The sequence below is a fragment of the Mesoplodon densirostris genome, chromosome 17, assembly GCF_025265405.1.
Source record: "Mesoplodon densirostris isolate mMesDen1 chromosome 17, mMesDen1 primary haplotype, whole genome shotgun sequence".
In the NCBI taxonomy this organism is placed as follows: Eukaryota; Metazoa; Chordata; class Mammalia; order Artiodactyla; family Ziphiidae; genus Mesoplodon; species Mesoplodon densirostris.
This window is the reverse complement of record NC_082677.1, coordinates 46348346-46372638: the sequence shown is the minus strand read 5'-3', so window position 1 is coordinate 46372638 and position 24293 is coordinate 46348346. Positions and strand designations below refer to the sequence as shown.

Here is a 24293-nt window from a genome sequence, read left to right as displayed (position 1 = left end):
CATATAAAATGTAATTAGATATTGATTAAATAAGAAGACGATTGGAAATACTATATAAAATGTATATATATTCTTTAAATGATACAACAGAATGCTAAGAAAAATAATTATGAATCTGATTTTTAAAAAGTAAGTATAATTTGGGAACTATCATACACCAAAGACTGTGAGAGCTTAAGTGTATACCAAGTCAAGCGTGTTTAACAGATAAGTGATTTTTCATCAAAGAAGTCAAAAAGAAATCTATTTTAAAAATGAGGTTTTAGTTAAAAACTTAAAATGCTACCAAAATTTGCCAAACTTGTTTTGCCAGTTGATATTTGCAGAAATCAAAGCTTTGTCTGTCTAGTCTGCATTTATATTTAGTCTGGGCATTTAATCTCTCTTTTGATCTTAGGTTTTGCCATACACTTTAAGTTGTTTTATAAGGCTTTACCATTAAGTTAGTTTCATAGATTGTAAAATCATCTTGTACTAGCGAACAGCTTACTTTAAAACTGCTCAGAAAATACATAAAGGAGTAACAAGGAATTAAAATGAACACCGTGGTTCTTTATATGTATTTCTTTTGTTTAGGTTATTTACCTCTTGTGAAAGCTGTGTTACTTGGTTCTTTTGATGTTCCAGGTCTTTTAGAACCATCGAGTTTTGTTTTTCTAACTGAAGCACTCTTCTTGCCAAGTGGACACTAGGAGAATGGAATAAGAAAATTAATGCTTACAAAAGAGGAATACTATCTCAAATACTCAAAATGTGTTTGTGTACTTGAAAACTAACCATTTCCTAATAATACTTAAATATTAACAGGAAAAATATGGAGTCAAATAATATTTTCAGGTGTCAACAGTGGAAGACCAATATCCCAACAACAAAAATTTTGAAAGTAACATTAAAAATCTGCATAATAATGTAACTGTGATATACTGATTACCACAGTAATAGTTTCTAGCCCTTGCTACAAAAGTGGGAAGTTACATTATGATACTTACTTGAAAAGACCGCAAGAAAGCAATTCACAGCTTTTCTTCATTTTTATAAAAATTTACCATTTACAAACAAATAAGGCAATTAGTTGAAACAGTAATAACCTTGTACTTTGAAAAGCATCAGTGTTTTCCTCAGACAACATAATGCATTTTATAATACAAAACACAACTGAATAGATTTTCTATTGAAAAAAGAGATGGAAAAGATGTCTGAAAAGTGGAGACAGATGTCTAACAGTAAAGGCAACGATTCTGTATTAAAAGAAACCACTAAAAGATCACACTGTGATCATCACAACATGATCACAACTTACTGTATTGAGTGTAATCTTTAGTATTTAAAATCACATTAAATGTAAAATGTCCCAATTCTACTTTTAAGACATAATTAAGAAAAAAAGGTTCAGCTATAAGAATCATAAAATCATCCCTACTAACCACTGGGGCATAATTCTTTAAAAAACTGCTAATAATGTTGAGAACAGATGTTGCTCCAAAGCCCCCCTCTGCAATTCCAGAAACTTAAAAATTTAATATTTATCACATTTTCATATTCTATGTGAGTTAACCCATTAATCTCTGAATTGCAAAATCTGTAGAAACTGAGAAGACAGATGTTTTACAATGACAAGAAGTAAAATATTTTTGTTCTAAATGAAATTATAGGACAGAAATAATTCCATTGTATTTCAAATATTTCCTAACATCAGATAAAGGACTTCATACAAAACTCTGAAAAAAAATGCTAAATGTCACCCTATACATCTATTTCTAAGAACCTGTTATTCCAAATGAAAAAGATGAGTTCTTTTGTTATACAGTGAATTGGGTAGCTTATTTAGATATGCTCATATCTAAATTCCTATCCTTTCAACTGGCATAACATTTTGCCTTAATAATAAGTTGGAGTCAGAGATGGAAAAGACACAGTCCCCATTTTCTGTCAGTCATTTTTTACAAAAAACAGCTTTATTGATATAAAATTTTCTTGATATGTGACTTATAATACCATAAATCCCACCCATTTAAACTGTACAATTCAATGGTTTTTAGTATATTTAGAGTTGTGCAACTATTGCTATAATTTAGTTTTAGAATATTTTCATTACTCCCACCCCCAAAAAATTTGTACCCCTTAGCATCACTCCCCATCCTCCCTGTTCAGCCCTAGGGAACCACTAATCTACTTTCTTCCTTTATTGATTTTTAAGATGTTTGCAGTTTAAAGAACTCTTATAACTCAACAATTACAAGACAGTCCAATTAGAGAATTTACAACAGTGCCTTGTCTATAGAAAGTTCTGAATAATTGCATACACACATTTTTGCACTTCTCATATGGTGATTTCCTTAGGAAATGCAATGATTGGGTCCTAGCACATGTGCATTATGAATTTTCAGATATTCCTCTTGAGAGGCTGTACAAATTTAAATTCCTATGAACTAGAATGAAAGTTCTCTAATGACAAAAATTTTTTAAAAATTTGTTTTCTAACATATTCTAAGTGCCTTGGATAATACCTGGTACAATAATACTCTGTTCAGTAATAAACTGTTCAGTGAACGAACTTTATACAAGACCTCCTCTTTCTTTATGCCCTAGCCAACACTGGGCAACATCAATCTTTAAAAGTTTTGCTAACTTTACATATAAACAATAGAATCTTATTTTAAATTAAATTTGTGAGGTTAAACATCTCTACATTTGTCAGACATTTGTATTTCTTACTTAATGAATTGATGTTTATGTACTTTTACCATTCACTTAAATCTTACCAACGTGGTTAACGCTATTCTACATCTAAATTACCTAAAAGTATCACGACCTCCCAAAATCTCAACAGAACCAACCTATTTTCCATTGATGTCTACTCTGCTTAATGTCCCATAAACATGTTTTGTATATTCCTTCCACTGTACTTCTGTTGGTCCTCCAGTCTGGAGAAGATAGGTTATTCCACTGACTGGGAGCCCAGATTTTTCTGGAAGGCTCCCTCCGAGGTCCACTTCCTCCATTTCTGACCAGGCCAGCCTTCACTGATCTCTATTCCTCTGACTGACATAGGCTGGCACACAATACAGTGCTAAATTATATGGTTTTAGATATTTCTTGATAGTCTTTCAGGTGTTCATCTTTTCTCCCCCAACAGATACAATTTAAATGAAGACTTACCCTCTGTGGTGTGTGCTGAACAGAGGGGGCACTTACTAAATCCTTCCTGATTGATTTTAAGTAAATTTTGCTCAAATGCTAGAATTTTGCTCAAATTGCTACAAACCATATTCCAAGGTTGCAGAGTCTCAATATTAAAGTACAACTAATGCTCAGCATCTAAGCATTGAACTAGTGATAAAAAAGAGCATAAAGTTTATAAGGGAAGAAGGCAAATGTCACAGATACTAATTCACCGCTTCCATATTTCAACCTCCTAAACCTTTAAATGTGGCACATTGTTGTGCTGAGTGATTTGGTGCTATACGTGGATTCTGTTTAGAAATCTGGGATATCAGAAGTCAGAAGAAAGGAGGAGAGTTTAGTTTAACTGAAATTCAAAGCAAGACAAAAGAAGAATTGCTCAACTAGCTGAGTTTATGTCTCCTTAACGACAATGTACATACTATGAAAACAAATCTTTAGTGAGTTTTTTTATAATGAGTAACCATGGATACAGTTAGGGAAAATGACTCCTGCTAAAGTTTGTTTGTTTGTTTGGTTATTTATTTATTTATTTAGTACTGAACTCCTCAAGAAAGCACTGCTTTTACAGGCTCTCTGTTGGGACACTAAAGTAGATACAGCATACAATTCTTCTTTGTAATTATATAACTGCCGTGTGATTTTTACCTGCACCAACATTAAGTTTTACATCAACTAGAAACTAATACCACAAGAGTATAGTTTTGTATTTGAATTTTAAACTAAAATTTCACCTCTTATCTGGGAAAATTATTTCCCCAAGGGTTACCTCTTAGCTCTCTCAGCACCTCTTGACTCAAAATAAAAGTTATCCTCTTGGATTTGTCAATGGCAGTCAGTACTTCTGATTATCACATACAATTTCATAGTAGCATAGCCCAGGCAGTGTGAACATGGCTGACCTCCATTTATATCTGAGATATCAAAGCACAGTGGAGGACTGATGCTCTGTCCTGAGTCCTTCAATATTGGATGGTTCTCTTAGTATTACCAAAACTCCAAATAAATAAGTGTAGGTACTTAGTTACCTGCTAATTAGTTACTTGGTCTGAAATAACATTTGGCTTTTTGCTCTTTTTCAGTTTTAAGAGGTCAGAGTCCTGTCTCAATTAGCATGGCATGGTTCAAAAAAAGGGCACATGGGCCAGAACGATTTCAGCTTCAGAAAGCATAAGGTTGCTCCCTGCACTGACTGCTTTCTTGGCAGTTACTGAGGACTAAATAGTGGTGTATTATGATTACCTATAGTTATATGAGTCTTTTTGTAGTTTTTCTGTAGGTTTAAACTTTCAAGTTGATCATGAGTAGATTAGCAATAACTTTTTAAAGGTTTCTAAAACCAACCCAAATGAAATAAACTTTCTCTAAGGAGAAAATGAGAACTCACACATGTGAGAATAAAGGAGATGAAAACAAAATATCATTATGCACAAAAGTTTGCTAGGAAAATAAAAGCTTCCTCTGCTTTATTTTTTCCTTTATTATAAAGATTAGTCTACTGTGAAAGTTTCAACTTAAAGCTCTTTATAAAACTAGACAGAAACTAAAACAAAGATCAATAGTATGCAGTAAATCTTGCAATTTGAAAGGTTTAAAACCCTTCAGAAAAGTCTCCACATACAGATCTGCCAAAACAAACAGAGAAGCACACACTAAGACCACGTTAGTGCCTGGGTGTTACCCATTTAGTGTTACAGGTTAAAGAGCATAACCAAAACATGCAACTAGAAAATCTTGTTTGCTATTCAAAACAATCACTACCAAAACAAAAACATTACTTCAGATTTTCAAGTTTAGTCAAGTCAAGAAGAGCCTTTTTTATTTTAAGCGACTTTCACTGTATATGCCCTTTTAACTTTCCACAACTTTGTCCCAGAAAGCTTAACACAATATTTAGTTACTGTTCATATCTCTATTGAAAATTCGAAATGTGAGTAACCTTATTTAACAATTATAATGTGTTTAAGATACACTTTTGGAAGTTATTTTTCAGACTAATTTTGAAAAATTAGTTTTGCTACTTCTTTATTGGAAACTGGCATTATGGTCTATGTCTTAAAAAACTGATTAATATCAAAGAAAGTGAATCTCAAAACTAGTTTCATGTCCAGGGGTTGTTTCCACTAATTATTTCAAGAGGTCTCATTAAAATTTTAAAACAAAATTGTTTTAAATGAAAACTCACCTCGTGCCTCATTAAAGTTTCTGGAACATTGGCTTTACCTCTAAAATCAACTGTGTGATCTATTTACATTAAGAAACATTAATTGACGTAACAAACTTTTATTGGACACCTACTCTACGCCAGGCACTCACTGTGTGGTGAACTTCTTCGCATTCATTTTCTCATTTTAATTTCATAATATACATTGGGTGGCAATAGGTAACTAGTGAAAATTTTCAGTGGCTATCCAATTTACTAACAGCAATATGGCACTCAAAAACAGACGGCTTAAAAATTAAAGTTGTGAATAACCATTAAAAATTAACTTTTTGAAGAATATTCAATGATATAAGAAAATGTTCAGGGTGAAATTATAAGATGAAAAATTAAACTTCTAAGTTACATACAATAATACCCTAAATACGTAAGAAAATATATGTATCTGTATACATTTTTGAATGGCTATCTTCGGACAGTAGTATTACTGGTAATTTTCCTAATATTCTAAAATAAACATATATTATTTTTATAATCAGAAACCCCTCCAATTAAGTGTTACCCTAAAATATTTAATTCTGGTTGTTGAATATATGAAATTTTAAATCAAATTTAGTATGAATGGGATATATTGTGTAGCAGATGAGAAATAAGTTCCTTTGAAATTTTAATATATTTTGAAATGTGCTGATGTATAATGAAAACTTTATTATGCAAATATTTCATTTGCCATTATGACTGTTATTCTTTAATTCACCTTAAGCTTCCATTGCTTTAATTTCAAATGTGACAAATTAAATATAGATTCTCTTGAAGGTTATATTGCTTTCATCTTAAATAAATTAAACTTAGAGCACAAAGGCATTGACTTCTTTACAAATATCCATTAAGAAATCAAATATGGACTTTGCAAACTTCAGAAATGCATCAGACCCTAAACAGGGATCTTCTTTGCCATTGGTTGATTTTGTGCATACAGTAGGCACTCAATGAAAGTTGTTGAATGAATGTGCAAAGGAATGCATAAATGTCCTCTTTGGCTATCTAGACTTACTTTCCCTTCACTCAGTTTAGATGACCTCAGAAGCACTTCCTCAAAATAACCCTCTGGTTCATCATGAGAAGAATGCCTGGCACCAGCTGGTAGGAGATATTAATAGCATGCCCATTAGGCACTTGTTCAAGGCACATAGATAGCTCAGTGATAAAATCTTTAGAAATATTTGGACAGTTAAGATTATTCAGAATATGAATCAGTTGTGGTTCCTTAATTCTTCAATCTCAATATTAAGAAATCAACATCTGTTTTGGAAATTCTTAAAAAAATAGTAAGATAATAGTAATAATTGCTTTCAATTTTAGAAGAACTCAGCATTTGGGGGCTAAAGAAAGAAAGCTTACAACAGAAAAATTCTTTTTTCTTCTTGTGACCAAGATTCTTTTGAAGGAATTAGATGATAAAATAGAGAAGAGAATGGACTTCCTCCTTCAAATTTCCATTTTTAGCATTTTACCAATCATTTGCCACTGATAAAAAAGTCGCTTGCCCACAAAACTACATTTCTATTCCTCCCTTGGCAACATAATGCTCAAAAACAGAGATATGCTGAAAATCAGAAATTATCCTAGGTCACCCTTAGAAGGGACTCAGGGGAGAATGGGAATGGAATGGGACTATAACTGATTTTTTCAAGTAATACATAATTTAGAAATACTTGCATCTTCACTAAACAGAATCAACCATTCCAACTACAATTTGATATCTGGTAGTCTTCTACCCTTGATCTGCTCAGTGTAACCAGTAAGCAACATAAATTCTAAGCATCCTGTTGTTACTTCTCATAAAATGGTCTATATCTTACATCACTTTAGATAGCTGTAAAGAGCCGTTACCCTCTGAGCCAAAGTTTCTACAAAAGTATTAGAATTAAGATGAATTGTTTTTCTTACTTAGTGTGTAATGTCTCTAAACGTTTAAATCTATTCATGTAAAAATAACAGATAGTAGCTCTGAATCCTCAAATACTTAGATGAAGAGACAATTCTACTAGGTATCTTACACCATGCTAGGTAGGGACAGTGGAGAATAAAGAAGAATAAGATGTAGTTGCTGACCTTGAGGAACTTTCCATCTAGCTGGGGAAACAATATGGAAAATGAGAGCTAGTGAGATAAGACAAATGCTCTGTTGTGTGGTATGTGGAAAACTGACATTATAGGCAGAGAGATATACTACCCTCATTTGGGGTAGAGAGGTAAATAAGGCTGGAGAGGTAGGGCCACATGGAAGGGCTTAGAAGTCTGATAGAAACATTTAGATTTGTTATGGTAGCAAGCAGGGCTCTTTCTGCAAAGCAAGATGAATTCAGGTGGGAGAAAGGAGTTAGGAGTTAGGTCACTAGAAAACCAATTAATATAGGTACAATTTTTCTCTTAGTATACTTTAAATAGTATCGCAACAAATAACTAGCAGATCTTCTAAAAATTTTCTTGGTCTTCACAAAGTGTTTTATACTTTCAATCACAGTATATATGCTAGCTCTATCTCTCTCCCCCAATCTCTTTCTTTTTCTCTCTCTCAATTATACATCAAGGAATGTAGACAGGTGAATAAAAAACAAGTGAAAAAAAGGAAGCATAATTCATTAGTTTTAACCTGAAAATTGTTGGTACAAAAAAGCATTTGTAACTCACCTGAAATTAAGATGAAAATAAATTTAAAATGGTGTCATTATCACTGAATCTAATTCTAGGAAAATTCTAATGTACACTTACATTCTACCAAACATTAAACTCACTTAAAAATACATGAAATGCATGATTATTACTTACTGTGTTTGTGAGCAATTTAATATTTACGCATACTAAGAATAAAGTAACTTTATTTTGTCACTCCACTCAGTACATTATCAAAAAGCACAATGTAATTACATTTAGCTTGAATAGATAAGTGAAATGAATATATATTGATTTTACCTTTGCTTTAGTCGTCTTTTGGCTGTTGTGGGAACATTAGCACCATAGCCATAAGAAAAAATAATCCTTTCAGCCTCATCTTCATTTTCAACTGGAAAATATTGAAGTGTACAATGTGAAATATATTTTTTCTTAAAAAGTATGGCAGAAGTGAAAATAAAAGAGGTCATAATAATGAATTAAGGAGCATAAGAACATTTAAAAGCGTTAATGCATAACCTCAAGCAGACCATTTGTAAGCAGCAGCACAGTTATTTTGTAAAGTATATGCTTGCTTGGATTTGTTCCATCTATTTTTAAAAGGTGTAAGGGACTGCATCATATGACACGTTAAGTTTTCTTGTTATAAAGCATAATACAGATGTTATTTATTCTGAGGTTCAAAGGCTTTCTGCAATGAAATGTATGTTATGTACTTATGAAAAAGTAATGATAAACTCAATTTCATTATTTCTCTTCTTGATAAGAGAAATGACTATTTTTAATTAGGAAAGATGTTCATTATTTTATCAGAAGAACAACTTTATCCTAACTTGCAATAATGAAATTATGCATTTAAGTAGGCTACTCTGTGAAGAAAATGTACAGTCCTAAGAATCTATTGATGGCTTTTTAAAAAAATTTACAGAAAACTCAGTAACACCATTTACTTCTAAATTTTGCTATTGTCACACCACTCCCCCAAAGGAATTTTAACTAACAGGTTAATGTTTTATGGGTAAAACGTTTAAATGCGATGACAATTTACTGTAAGTTGAGATGAAAAAATATTTAATCAAAGGCTATAAAAACTAAAGGTTTCCAGCTCAATTTAAAGCAGTTCATGACATATAACAATTTTTATAACATTATTCATCAATAACCAGTATTTTACTGTCAAAAAGAGAAAACTACTTTCAGAAATGTTTCAGGTTTAAAATAAAGCCAAATATTTTACATTAGTAAGTGAAGCTATTTGCAGGCCTATCACTGTAATATGCACTTATTTGTTGTTTGATCCTTCTGTAGTACAGTAAACATTTCAGGAATATTCATAAGTGTTTTTTTTTTTCAATTTTGACCCTATTCACAGTGAACCAAGATCAGTTTTCAGAGGTAGGATTAGTAGTTATGAGGGACACGTGTAAGCAAGAGATGCTATGTGCCATTGCTGATAGTAACAGCTATCATTGCTCAGATCCAAGTTGGCTTCTCCAATCCAGCTCTATCAGAACTAGAGCAGGCATTTAGATACCTATCTGATGCTTGTTTCTCTTAACTAGTTCTAAAGTCAGAAGAAAGAGGGGTAAATTTAGCTAACATCTCAAAAACCCATCAGATATTGATGGACAACTTAAATTTGAGTTTAATACTTACTGGATTAATAACTCATGGGCGAACTATTCTAGTGGCGATTTAATTACAGAAACAATGCCCTACACAAAATGGCAAATGGTAGTAAAGAGATATGAACGTGTCTTAGTACTACTATTTTTCCCAAGCTAGAGGCATTATGAAGGTATGGGGAGAATGACATTCACAGAGAACATGCAGGAAGGAACTGCAATGTGTAAAGGCACAGAGCTGTGAAGTTTAGTAATTGTGAGAAAAGTGGCTGAAGTTAGTCTGGAAAACAATAGTAGTAGAAAGGGAGGCCAAGTTCCAACTGTGAATGGGACTAAAGTCTTGTTTGCTAGGCTAAAGACTCTGGATTTTATTCTACAGACAACAAGAAATTAAAAGAGATTAGTACAGGTAAGTGACATGACCAATAGATTTTTGTTGTTGATGCTGATATTATAGGAAAAAAAATTCCAATAATGGGAAAAGGGTGACCTAGATTGGTAGCACAGAGAACTCCTTACAGGTTATAGTAATAATCCAATTGTGACTTGGTCCATAATAGCAATGGAGGACAGAGAAAAGAACCTGGATTCTAGACAAATGAGTAGGTATGGAGGTGAGATGAGACACTAGATAGGATGAGGGAGGAATCAAGGTTGACAAAAGCTAGCTGGGTAATTAGAGAGACTTTAACTTTACTAACAGATTGAGAATACAAGAAAATTAATACATTTTAGGGAAGGAAGGGAAAATATAAATAATGTTACATCTTCAATGACTACAAGAATTCCATACAGACCTGTGGAATCACTAGCCTGTGGCCAGTAACTGAAATTGTGGAAAGGAATAAAATTATCCAGAAAGTAGGTAAGTAAGAATTGAAGAGGATGAGGGGGAAAAGAAAACAAACCTGGGAACCAGAAAGAGTTAGATAAAAGGAGAGACAACAAAGGCGACAGAGAAGAAACAAAGGCAGGTGACTTAAGCAAGAGAAGAGTTTTGAGAAATGTGACAAATGCCCAGCAGAGGTTACAAGTAGGATGAGGATGGAGAGTAGGTCCCTCAATTTGACAATTAGAAGTCTGATATTAAAAAAATATTTATTTAGCTTCTAGACAATACCTGTACTTTTAACAATTTGATGACAATCTTTGAAAACGAAATCCCTCAAATATACAAATATTAAACTTATTTGATTACAAAAAGCAATTCAAGTGTAAACAGGATGCTGTAATTTGCCATGGTTACACCTTAACAAATGAAGTCTAACCATCTTCATCTCAGCTGAAATGAGCTGAATTAGATGATAATCCTTTGAATATTGTACACACTATAGTACTAAAAAAGAATGTTTTGCACTTACATCTTACAAATTTTGTTTAATCAGTTAAGTATTCGTTAAACAAGGATACGAATATTCTAATTTCCAATGTGAACAGATAGAAAAAACAGATGCTTTCCCAGCACCACTTAGTGAAGAGGCTGTCCTTTCTCCACTGTACATTCCTGCCTCATTTATCAAAGATAAGGTGACCATATGTGCGTGGGTTTATCTCTGGGCTTTCTATCTTGCTCCATTGATCTATGTTTCTGTTTTTGTGGCAGTACCATACTGTCTTGATTACTGTAGCTTTGTAGTATAGTCTGAAGTCAGGGAGCCTGATTCCTCCAGCTCCATTTTTCGTTCTCAGGATTGCTTTGGCTATTCGGAGTCTTTTGTGTTTCCATACAAATTGTGAAATTTTTTGTTCTAGTTCTGTGAAAAATGTCAGTGGTAGTTTGATAGGGATTGTGTTGAATCTGTAGATTGCTTTGAGTAGTAGAGTCATTTTCACAATGTTGATTCTTCCAAACCAAGAACACGGTATATTACTCAGCCATAAAAGGAAACAAATTTGAGCTATTTGTAATGAGGTGGATGGACCTAGAGTCTGTCATACAGAGTGAAGTAAGTCAGAAAGAGAAAGACATATACCATATGCTAACACATATATATGGAATTTAAGAAAAAAAAATGTCATGAAGAACCTAGGGGTAAGACAGGAATAAAGACACAGACCTACTAGAAAATGGACTTGAGGATATGGGGAGGGGGAAGGGTAAGCTGTGACAAAGTGAGAGAGTGGCATGAACATATATACACTACCAAATGTAAAATAGATAGCTAGTGGGAAGCAGCCGCATAGCACAGGGAGATCAGCTGGGTGCTTTGTGACCACCTAGAGGGGTGGGATAGGGAGGTGGGAGGGAGGGAGATGCAAGAGGGAAGAGATATGGGAACAGATGTATATGTATAACTGATTCACTTTGTTATAAAGCAGAAACTAACACACCATTGTAAAGCAATTATACACCAATAAAGATGTAAAAAAAAAAAAAAAGAACCTAGGGGCAGGACAGGGATAAAGACACAGACGTACAGAATGTACTTGAGGACACGGGGAGGGGGAAGGGTAAGGTGAGATAAAGTGAGAGCATGGCATGGATTTATATATACTACCAAATGTAAAATAGCTAGCTAGTGGGAAGCAGCCACATAGCACAGGGAGATCAGCTTGGTGCTTTGTGACCACCTAGAGGGGTGGGATAGGGAGGGTGGGAGGGAGAAGCAAGAGGGAAGAGATAAGGGAACATATGTATATGTATAGCTGATTCACTTTGTTATAAAGCAGAAACTAACACACTATTGTAAAGCAATTATACTCCAATAAAGATGTTAAAAAATTTTTCCAATTGTTTGCTTCTAGTGTGTTTGTGTGTGTGTGTATATATATATATATATATATAAATTTTATTTATTTTTGGCTGCGTTGGGTCTTTGTAGCTGCGCAGGGGCTTTCTCTCGTTGCAGCAAGCGGGGGCTACTCTTTGTTGCAGTGCGCAGGCTTCTCATTGCGGTGGCTTCTCTTGTTGCAGAGCATGGGCTCCATGTGCGTGGGCTTCAGTTGTTGCAGCATGCAGGCTCAGTAGTTTCAGTGTGTAGCCTCTAGGGTGTGAAGGCTTCAGTAGTTGTGGTGCGCGGGCTCAGTAGTCAAGGCTCGCAGGCTCTAGAGCGCAGGCTCAGTAGTTGTGGCACACAGGCTTAGTTGCTCTGCAGCATGTGGGATCTCAGTTCCCCGACCAGGGATTGAACCCATGTCCCTTGCACTGGCAGGTAGATTCTTAACCACTGCACCGCCAGGGAAGTCCGAGCTTCTAGTATATTTCTGTGTAATTATTACAGCCTGTTAAATTTACTTATCAGTGTTAGTGATTGTTTTGTAATCTGAAAATACAGTCTTCCTATTCCTTTCCGATCTGTATACTTATTTTTCCTTTCTTGCCTTAGTTCACGGGCTAGGAGTTCAAATACAATGTTTAATGTAAGTTATGAAAATAGAAATCCTTGCCTGGTTCTCTCCTTTAAAGGCAAAGCATTTGATATTTCATCATTAGGTAAAATATTAGCTGTACGTTTTTTGTAGATATCTTTTATCAGATTGAGGAAGTACTCTTCTACACTTACTTTGTTTAGACAGAGGGATATCTGCAAAACTATAGAGATAAAGAAGTATGGAACTTTCAAAATAATGCAATATGATAGGGAATGGCAAGGCATAAAAAAGTACAAAGATAAGTCTAATCATAAAAAGACATGCTAAGGAATTTGACTTTAGGCTGTTTAAAGTTGATAGGGGCATTAAAGCAGGTGTATGGTATGATCAAATCTATATTTTATAAAGATTACTCAGACTCCATGAAGAAACTGAAGAGAAATTTGGAAACTATCGTAATTATCAGACATTGGCCTTGGAAATTAAAAAAAAAGGCAATGACAGGAATAAAACAAAAGTTTTTCTTAAACTGGGCTATCAACACAATACAGTCTTTACGAGAAAAGGTGCCCCAAATAAAGTCAACCTCAACTTCAATTGAAGTTTAAACCCGTTTTTATAAGAATGCCACTATTATTTCTGACTTCTGAACAGAAATAATGTACTGTAGCAAACATCACAGTCAATGGTGAAATGTTAATTTAGAATATTCCCTTGGAGTCAGGGACAACACTGGAAGACAGAAAATAAGAGGAAAAAAAAGAAGTAGAAATTAAAGTCAAAGCCTATAACACGGTGTATGCAATGAATTTCTATCTGTCCTTCAATTTCTATCTGTCCCTCATTCAAATGTCATCTCCCCTCTCAGGGATTCCTCACCTCCAACATGGAATTAACTCAAGATCTCTTCTGCATTTACACGAAGAACTGCCTCTCTCTTGCTAATAGCACTTTAATTATCTGTTAATATGTTTGTCTCTCCCAGTAGACTAGACTAGGAATACCTATAAGCAAGAATTATTGCATGAACTCCATATCCCCAGATCCTGGCATATGTATTCACTTAATAATTGTTTAATGAATGAGCTAAATAAATGAAAAGATAAAACCTTGGCATATGTAATCACTTTATTGCTGAATGAGTGAGGTAAATAAGTGAAAAGATAAAATCGATCATAGTTAACCATATATATTTTTTGATCTCAACTACTAGAATTTAAGTTAACTAATTAAAAAATTAATTAATTAATTAATTAGGCTGTTTTGGGTCTTTGTTGCTGTGCACAGGCTTCCTCTAGTTGCGGTGAGTGAGGCTATTCTTTGTCGCGATGCACGGGCTTCTCATTGCGGTGGCTTCTCTTGTTGCGGAGCAAGGGCTCTAGGAGTGTGAGCTTCAGTAGTTGTGGCACATGGGCTTCAGCAGTTGTGGCTCGTGGGCTCTAGAGTGCAGGCTCAGTAGTTGTGGTGCACGGGCTTAGCTGCTCTGTGGCATGTGTTATCTTCCCAGACCAGGGCTTGAACCCGTGTCCCCTGCACTGGCAGGCAGACTCTAAACCACTGCACAACCAGGGAAGTCCAAAGTTAACTAATTTTTAAAATGTCAAGTATTCTTTCAAAAAAAAAGTTACAAGTTATATTTCAAAGAAATATAGCAAAGCAGTTTTAGAAACAATATCAGGTTCCTTGTGCTGCCAGAAAAAAAAGCTGTGTGTGGAGTGGTGGGAGACTTACTTTCTGCAGTTTGCATTATTATTTCATCAAGCTCTTTTTCCAGTTTCTCATAAATGTCTAGCCTTGCCTGATGTTCAGAGTTCTGTGCTTGAAGTTCGGTAATACGTTTTTCAGAAGAGGCTTGGAGACTATAAAATTCTTTAGTTAAAACCTAAGAGTGGAAGAAAAAAAATTGCAAAGGCAGAATTAAATAGGTTGACAGTTAAGACAAAAAAAACATGATACAAAATTTTTTTTTTAATGATTTAGACATGAAGAGAAAGTAGCTCAATTAAGATGACTGAGGAGGTAAAATACATTTATTTCTGAGGAAAATAATTAATTTGTTTTTAAATGAAAATTATGAAGCACTTTATTATATAAATTGAAAAAAATTTAAAACAGTAATAGTTATAGGAGTAACATTAGCATTTGCTTACTAGAATTCAAAAAATTCAATAATGCTATACTCCTCACCTAGATGGAGGTTATTTATCTGGTGACCACAGGTATTTGAGAAAGGCTTACAGAGCTGTGTGTAAAAATTATACACTCATAATGAGTCCTTCAGTTTTCCACCAGAGATTATTTCATTTAGTCTTTTTTAAAATTTATTTATGTATGTGTGTATGTATGTATGTATGTATGTATGTATGTATGTATGTATGTCTGCATTGGGTCTTCACTGCTGTGCGCAGGCTTTCTCTAGTTGCAGTGAGTAGGGGCTACTCTTCGCTGTGGTGCGTGGGCTTCTCATTGCAGTGGCTTCTCTTGTTGCGGAGCGTGGGCTTTAGGTGTGCAGGCTTCAGTAGTTGTGGCACATGGGCTCAGTAGTTGTAGCTTGCGGGCTTTAGAGCGCAGGCTCAGTAGTTGTGGCATACAGGCTTAGTTGCTCCATGGCATATGGGATCTTCCCGGACCAGGGCTCGAACCTGTGTCCCCTGCACTGGCAGGCAGATTCTTAACCACTGCGCCACCAAGGAAGTCCTACTTCATTTACTCTTACCATGGTTTTAATAAGATTTTGGTTTACTGAACAATCAAAAATTCAAAGCAGCAAATCAAAATGTAAATGTGAAGTGCTACTCGGGGCAGTATCAGAATATGCCTTTGTATAGAAAGAAAGGCTAAAAAATTATTAAAAAGAGATATAAAAGACATGGAAATTGGAGTTATTTTATGTAAGAACAAAAAATCCTGTATTTTCCTATGGTAACTCATTGAAGGAATCACTAGGGTGACAATAATGAATTCACTAAAACAGGAGACATTTCTAGTAACAAAGGAATGTTCTAATGCTTACATTAAATTCCAACTATCTAGAAAGTTTACTTACTAGTACAGACTAAATTATGGGGTGGTATTAGACTTACTTCCTAACACAACGTAAGTAATGTAGTATTTCCTGAGAAGCAGTAGAATATTATGCTAAGAATATGGTTTGGAGACAGAAAGATCTGGATTTCAGTCCTGGCTTTGACACTTATTCATTGTGATCTTAGGTAATTATTCTTTCTATGCCTACCTCAGAATATTGCTGGAAGGATTACATGAGAGGATAAACTCACAGTGCTTAGCAGAGTGCCTAGAACATAGTAAAAGTGCTGAAAAATATTATTACCACTGCAGGAAATACAACTATGAGAACTTTGAATTAAATGGTTTGTAGAAATGAGATGTACTGCTTTAATTATTCTGAATTCTCTATTAGTTTTTCTAATGACAAAGTTCACCTTAACAAATGTATGCGATTGTGTGCTTCCTGTGATGGCGAGAAAGAAGATGTGGAAGATCTATTTACAGTTTTTAACAAGCAGAAATTTTGATTTAATATTCTTTTAATCTATTCCATCTCATTTTCTTCAATTATTTCCATCAGAACTCCCCCCCAGGGACTTCCCTGGTGGTCCAGTGGTTAAGACTCCGTGCTCCCAGTGCAGAGGGCACGGGTTTGATCCCTGGTTGGGGAACTAAGCTCCCGCATGCTGCACGGTGCGGCCAAACAAATAAATAAATAAACCTCCCCTCCCCCAACCCTAGATAAACTAAACATCATTCCCACCCTCCAAATACATTCCTTTGAAGGGCGGAGAAAGAATAACACGGGAATAATATCTGTAGGATGATTTCTAGTGTCCCTGATTGGGTCAGAAAAAGAAAATTCCTGTTTTAGCATTATTCATTCTTGCTGGCTGGAAATGTTTTCTAGAGAATTTATTATAACAAAATCACCACACAGTTTAACAATCTGGAACTTTCAGAGAGTTCACTACATTGGGTAATTCATTAAGAATCTGGTGGCTGAATTCCCTGTCAAAGAGAGGATCAGTAAGGATAGTGTTAAATGGCAATTCCTACAGCACAGCTGATACCTTTCATCTGTACCCCACTTTCTCCAATAAAAATACCACACAAAGAAAAACGGCAGAAATGGATATCTAAAGAGATAAAGAATCAAAATGTTGAAGATGAGATATTTCATAAAATACTATTTTAAGAAGAGACTTAAAAGTAGTATTAAATTGAGAGGTACAATTTAAAATTCTCATTCATAACATAGAGAAGAGATTGTCAGAAACTTGATTTGGGGTACCTTCCAATATCTCAGTACCCCATGGTAGTGAATTCTCCTTTATTATGGATTTGTCTGGGTGGCTGCTATGAAAAAATTTATTATAGTTTCTGAAAAGCCATTGAAGAACTTGATTATTGGACCTATGGAAGGCTATTACATTAAAGATTCTTTAGGAAAAAACCAGTCTATGAACATTTGAGTTTAAACTCGAATGCAAAAAATAGGTCAACTGCTTTTAGGAATCCATTAAATATCAAGCTTTCACAGTGGATATCCCCTTCCTTTAAATAATAGAATGATAATACAAAATTATATAAAATTATATAGCAAACACATATATAAAATGAATGAAAATACAAAAGTATAGGTCAATAATTGCTTTAAAAAGAGACAAAAATATAAAGCCAGTGTTTTGAAAGCTTTTGGCAATTGATAATTAAGAAAAAAATAAAACAAATTGTTCCCAAGTTATAAATCAGTGAGAATACTGGGTAAAAGCCACTGGAAAGTACATAATTATAGCAATTTCTACCTTTCACAAAATTATTTCTCTCTAAATTCATTATAAATAAAATTGTCCAAGATACCTTCTACTATCAGAAAAATGGATTCAAACAATGGTATTATATTAGCTTTCATCAAACCAGTCACTCACTCATTAAATACTTATTGAGCATCCACCATGAGTGAGGCGCTGTGTTAGGCACTGGTGACACAGTAATAAATAAATAGTCCTTGTCCTCTCAAAGATCCTAGCTTAACAAAGGAGAAGCTGTAAAGAAACTCCCCTACAGCCTCAGTTTCATCAACCAAAGTTTTTAGAATCATAATATTTTTTACAAAGTTGTTTTTCCATGTAAGACCTTTACACAAGAGAACACAATAATTATTAATCACCTGCATCCACAGACCAAGTGGGTAGGTCTATGGGAAAGTGGTTTTCATACCACTTTCCCATAGACCTCCTAAAGTCACAGCCTTTAGGAGGTCGCGAAATCAATTTAAACCCCAACCAGCTAAAAATAATAGAATAGAAAGGTTTAGAAAATATCAGCACTGTATGTTGTGAAGTACTGGTTAGTGAAATGTTTGTTTCAGTACAGAGAGAGGGGAAGGGCTTCTCTACCTTCCTAAATATAACCCCACCCCCCATCCCAAACACATCCTTAAGCACAGCCATCCAATGTGAAAAGAAAAAGAAATTGCTAGAAATTATAAAATTAAACCATGAAAAATTTGCAAAAGATGAAGACAAAATCAGAGCTAATCTAATCTAAAATGTGTGGAAGAGTCAGCAGTAGCAGGTTATGACTGCAGCAATTTCCCAAAGAAGGTACCTGAAGAAGTTTTAAATGCTGAACACTGCTTTGTTTAGAAGTAAGCATCATCTACAATTTTTACTTACATTTCTTTAAATATGCATTATTTAACATTGTTTTTATGTTTTTCCCTAAGGCTTTATTTTCTGAGGCCCTATTTTGTTAGTTTTACTTAACATAGTACTCTTCAGAAATGAAATTTCTGAAAGATTGTTGTAATGAATACTTACATCATTAGCTAATTAATCATGTTAATGATATTTCCATGTTTTTAATTTTTATTTTTATTTTTATTTTTATTTTTTTTAATTTTTTTTTTTTGCGGTATGCGGGCCTCTCACTGTTGTGGCCTCCCCCGTTGCGGAGCACAGGCTCCGGACGCGCAGGCTCCGGACGCGCAGGCTCAGCGGCCATGGCTCACGGGCCCAGCCGCTCCGCGGCATATGGGATCCTCCCAGACCAGGGCACGAACCCGTATCCCCTGCATCGGCAGGCAGACTCTCAACCACTTGCGCCACCAGGGAGGCCCTTAATTTTTATTTTTAATGATATTACTGCACCTTTCATTCCATGTTTTTAATTTTTATTATTATTTTATTTATTTATTTTTAAAAGATTTTATTGATGTGGACCATTTTTAAAGTCTTTATTGAATTTGTTACAATATTGCTTCTGTCTTACATTTTGGTTTTTTGGCCATGAGGCATGTGGGATCTTAGCTCCACAACCAGGGATGGAACCCACACCCAGTGTATTGGAAGGTGAAGTCTTAACCACTGGAACGCCAGGGAAGTCCCACGCTTAGTTGCAGCATGTGGGATCTTCAGTTGCAGCATGTGGGACCTAGTTCCCTGACCAGGGATCGAACCTGGGTCCCCTGCATTGGAAGCATGGAGTCTTAGCATGGACCACGAAGGAAGTCCCTCATTCAGTGTTTTTATTTTTTTATTATTTTTAAAATAGATTTATTTATTTTTGGCTGCATTGGCGTCTTTGTTGCTGCACGCGGGCTTTTACTAGTTGCAGGGAGTGGGGCTATTCTTCATTGCTGTGCACAAGCTTCTCATTGCAGTGGCTTCTCTTGTTGTGGAGCACGGGCTATAGGCATGTGGGCTTCAGTAGTTGTGGCACACGGGCTCAGTAGTTGTGGCTTGCGGGCTTAGCTGCTCTGCGGCATGTGGAATCTTCCTGGAACAGGGCTCGAACCCTGTCCCCTGCATTGGCAGGAGGATTCCTAACCACTGCGCCACCAGGGAAGCCCTCCATTTTCTAGTTAAATGAGATTTCCCATTTAAGGGTACTTTTGCCAGTATTTTAAAAACAACAAACAGACCTATGGCAATTTGCATTTCTTTTCTTAGAAATGGTCCATTCCTTCTTTCCACCTCTTTATCTAAAAGAGGAAGATATGTCCTCTTGATAAGAGATCTTTAAAACTTAAGGACTCAGGCTTGTTCTCATACATAACACAAATATTATTTATAAAGCTCAATATGATACAGACCTTGTACTTATGGAGCTTACAGTCTGTGTTAATTTTAAAAGAAAAGCTTGTATATGTACCTCCAATTTTTTCTGATATTTTTCACATTCCAACTGACACTGTGTGAGATTTCTTGCAGTCTCCTCTTGTAGAAGCTGAGCACGCTCACTTTCAAAAGATTTTATTTTACTTTGATGGAGAAATTCTGTTACTTTGCTTTCTGTACTAAGTTGTAGTTCTCTGTACCTGAAAGAAGAAAATTATGAAACACTAAAGAAATCTCGATTTATAGAAACATAAACATTACTTCTACTTTTTTCTATATCCCCATATTATTATGCAGTTAATAACTTTTATTTATTCGGCAAAGCTTTTGTAAATAATTTAGAGAGGCATATGTATGGAAATACGTTAAGTCCAGGAAACAAAACGTACCAATTAAACTTCCTCTACTCCTCCCTTCTTTTCATTCCTTCCATCCAAAAATAGTTATTACCTCTCTATGATTATTATTATTTTGTAAGACATTTAAAATAAAAAATGGTAAGAACAAATTTCAGTTATATTGCTTAAAATGACATAATTTCCATATATTTCATAGGCCTTCTTAAATCTACAGCATTGTTTCCAAACTTGCTATTTCATCTAAGTCTAAATAATAGCAGATGGAGAAGAATGGCATGAAATATGCACATTAACCTGCATCTTTTTGAGATATTTGTAAAATAAATTTTTAAGTTCGTAAATATATATATCTGAATATTACAAGAAAACACAATGTACAAATTACAAAGATAAATATAAAACGATAAGCAGTCTTACAACACAGATAAGAAACATTCTCTTCATTTCCATTTAACATATAAATCACTGCATATTATAGAGTTGAAAATGCTTCAAGTTGACTGTGTTCTAACAGAAAAGCAAACAAAGACATATTACACCTTTTCAGGGAGCTATTATGAACCCAGTATAATGCTAGATGTTCCTAAAATTCAGTTTTTCAAATATTTATTGAGCTAGACACCATGCCAGGCAAATATGTATACAATGGAAGACAAAATAGGTTTTCTTTTTTTTCTTCTCCCTTAAAGAACTTAGTTTTCGGGAGTTCCCTGGTGGTCTAGTGGTTAGGATCGGCGCTTTCACTGCCTGTGGCCCAGGGTTCAGTCCCTGTTCTGGGAACTGAGACCCTGGTTGGGGAACTGAGATCCCACAAGCCGCGTGGCGTGGCAAAAAAAAAAAAAAAAAAAAAAAAAAAAAAAGAACTTAGTTTTCTCGGGAAGAGAGGAAAATACATGTGAAAATTCAATAGAATATGGTAAGTGCTTCAACAAGGTAATCCCTAGGTTCGATGGGAACCTACAGGAAGAAGACAACTCAGCTTGTGCAGGAGTGTGTTTGTGTGTGCGCAGCAGGCTGAGGTACAGGGTGGAAAGTGCTCTCGGAAGTAGAAACAAGAGTATGTGCAGGGCGGGAAGCAGAGAGCATAGTCTGTTTTATTCACAGTATCTCATTTAATCCTTACAACAGCTCTATTAGGTATTTTGCAGATGAAGAACCAGAGGTTCAGAGATTAATTTCTTTAACCAGGAAGAAGGTGCTGGTAAATTTCAGGTGGGGTCTCAAATTCAGCTACGTTTGAGTCTACAGGAATGATCTTTCCACTATTACATAGTACTCTTAACTGACATTTCTGAGTTCAGATAAACTTTCAAATGTGTTTTAAAGGTCATTTCACTCTTGTAAGTGACAATAACATTCAAAGTATAACCAGAGAAAATAGGCATTAGATACTTGCTACAGGCTACTTCACTCTTGGTACTCTTATCTTTAGTAAAAGCATCTCACAATCAGATTGGTGGAAGTTCCATTCAAGCATATTGCTACACATTATTTAATTCATACCAAGGCTTTAAGGTGAATGTCAGCTTGTGTCTTTAACTTTCTGGAAGTCCAGGCATTAATTTTATGTATGTATAAAAGAACAGCTAGGTCATATGGTCACTCCAGTTTTAACTTTTTGAGGAACTGCCAAACTGCTTTTCAATGTGGTTGCACATTCTCACCAGCAATTACAAGGGTGGTAAGTTCTCCACATCCTTATCAAGACTTATCATTGTCTCTTTGATGATAGCCATCATCATGGATGTGAAGTAATAAACTCAAAAATTTATTAATTCAACAATTTACTGACATGAAAATGCCCTGTACTCCCTGGGGTAAATTGTCTTATAAATATAAATGCATAAGACGTATGTGAAATCCATACTTATTTGTATGTTAAACTGTGAGACACACTAGACTTCATTACTGAAATATATTCTTGATAAGTCATTTGGAATGTGATATTTATCTTGAAAAGAATTTGTTTCAAAAAAATTAAACTGCAAAGATTGCCTTTTTCTGGATTCAGGACACTGTGGTTAATTCTGAGGTCATTGCTAACTCCAAACAGGAAATGAAAGACTTAGCTTTTAGATTTCACCTGCTCTTCTTATTCATTATATGGCACTTGAAAGTTACTTTTAGCACTATTATTCCTCCCCTATACTGAACAGTTAAGTACTTATCTCCTAGAAATTTGAGGATACTGAGTTTAATAAAATGACACTTCTATGAACCAAATGATAATTCTTTTTAACCACATATACTTATTTTTTATTTTTTTATACAGCAGGTTCTTATTAGTTATCTATTTTATACATATTAGTGTATATACGTCAATCCCAATCTCCCAATTCATCCCACCACCACCACCCCCCTCAAATGATAATTCTAAAGGACTCATCTATTCTCATGTTGTTTACACAGTAAAAGAAAATCTGCCTCAAATCATTCTGACTTTGTGATTATAGTTACTCTTCTAATTTAAGTTGACCTGTGAAAATGCTGAGGAAACATTAGAGCTGCAAAAGCAGTTCCAGAGTGAGGAACAGATGACAAGGGTACAGGCTGACAATCTCAGGTAACTTCCTCCCACTTGTTTTGCTAATATAACCTGTCACATTTTACTTTGTTGACTCAGACTTCTCATTTTATCCTCTTAATGTGAACATCTTATTTGAACTAAGTCAATATTATTCACATGTTAACAAGTTTATGTTTGATATCCTAACTCAGCATAGTAATCTTAAGAGGTCACATTTCTTACAAAGTTAAAGTATAATCAGAAATCTCCAACTATTGTTAGCCCAGACCCCCAACTTGACTAGATGAGTCTTTATGCTAGCTGGGTTTTTAGTTTTCATACGACTTTCTCATAAATCACATACTACTTTAAAAATAGTAATATAAGGGCCTAGAATGGACTATTTTTGCTCTTAAGGAATATTCACTGCAACGTACTTTGGGCTGGACAAACAGGGAGAATTTTACCTGTTAAAAGGTGAAAATCAGCAATTAGACAGGAAACAACAGAGATGTTAACCCATAAGAAATGCTCTTAGCTATGGTGAATTAAACTCCAAGCAGCATGGCATATTCTGCAGTGCTGAGAAATAGCTGCAGGAGAGACATCAACATGGAATTCTGTTCTCAGAAATGGGAGAGCTCACTTGAACAAAAGCACCAGATAAAACACTAAATAACAACAGGTTTTCATAACAATATTTACAGCAGCAGTCTTTACATATATACGATGGTGAAAAGTTTGCTCATTACACTCTGATGTATTAAGCCAAGCAATGCTTGTATATTCCAATCTCTATCAACAAGATTATCACTGGTACGAAAGTCAAAGACTCCTATAATTATTCATTTTAGTTTTTATTGCAATGAGAAACAACAACTGATCTTTGAATTCTATCCACAAAATGTTCATGGCTTCCCCAATATTAAAACTGGATATGGGACTTCCCCGGCAGTCCAGTGGTTAAGACTCCACGCTGCCACTGTAGGGGCCACGGGTTCGAACCCTGGTCGGAGAACTAAGATCCTGCATCCTGCATGCTGCATGGCATGGCCAAAATAAAAAAATAAAATTAAAAAAAAATAAAAAATAAAACTGGATATTTATTCTGGACCCAATTATCTAATCTCATTTCCTAGATAGACTTTCTAAGGCAAAATACTTATATTATATTAAGTGGTAAGGTTCCTATAATCACCAGGACCAGTAAGTGGTCCTTCCATTAAGAAATTCTGAGAGCTGGTCCAGTTTAGAAGTAAGGCAGTGAAGCAGCTGAGGCAAGGCATTTGTCTATGTTCAGTAGAACAACTATGGATAGATAAAGAGCAAGGAAATAAC

General features: G+C 34.9%; 1 protein-coding gene across 3 annotated transcripts in view; it reads right to left on the bottom strand.

Moving 5' to 3' along the window:
• The window catches only part of PIBF1 (progesterone immunomodulatory binding factor 1), a 202632-nt gene that overhangs the window by 71194 nt on the left and 107145 nt on the right, over positions 1-24293 (bottom strand). For all 3 annotated transcript variants that reach the window (XM_060079826.1, XM_060079825.1, XM_060079827.1), the window contains exons 11-14: positions 20125-20290; positions 14689-14839; positions 8321-8411; positions 586-688 (exon numbers count right to left, since the gene is read on the bottom strand). In XM_060079826.1, the coding sequence (XP_059935809.1) occupies positions 586-688; positions 8321-8411; positions 14689-14839; positions 20125-20290 (511 nt within the window). The remainder of the gene's footprint in view (positions 1-585; positions 689-8320; positions 8412-14688; positions 14840-20124; positions 20291-24293) is intronic.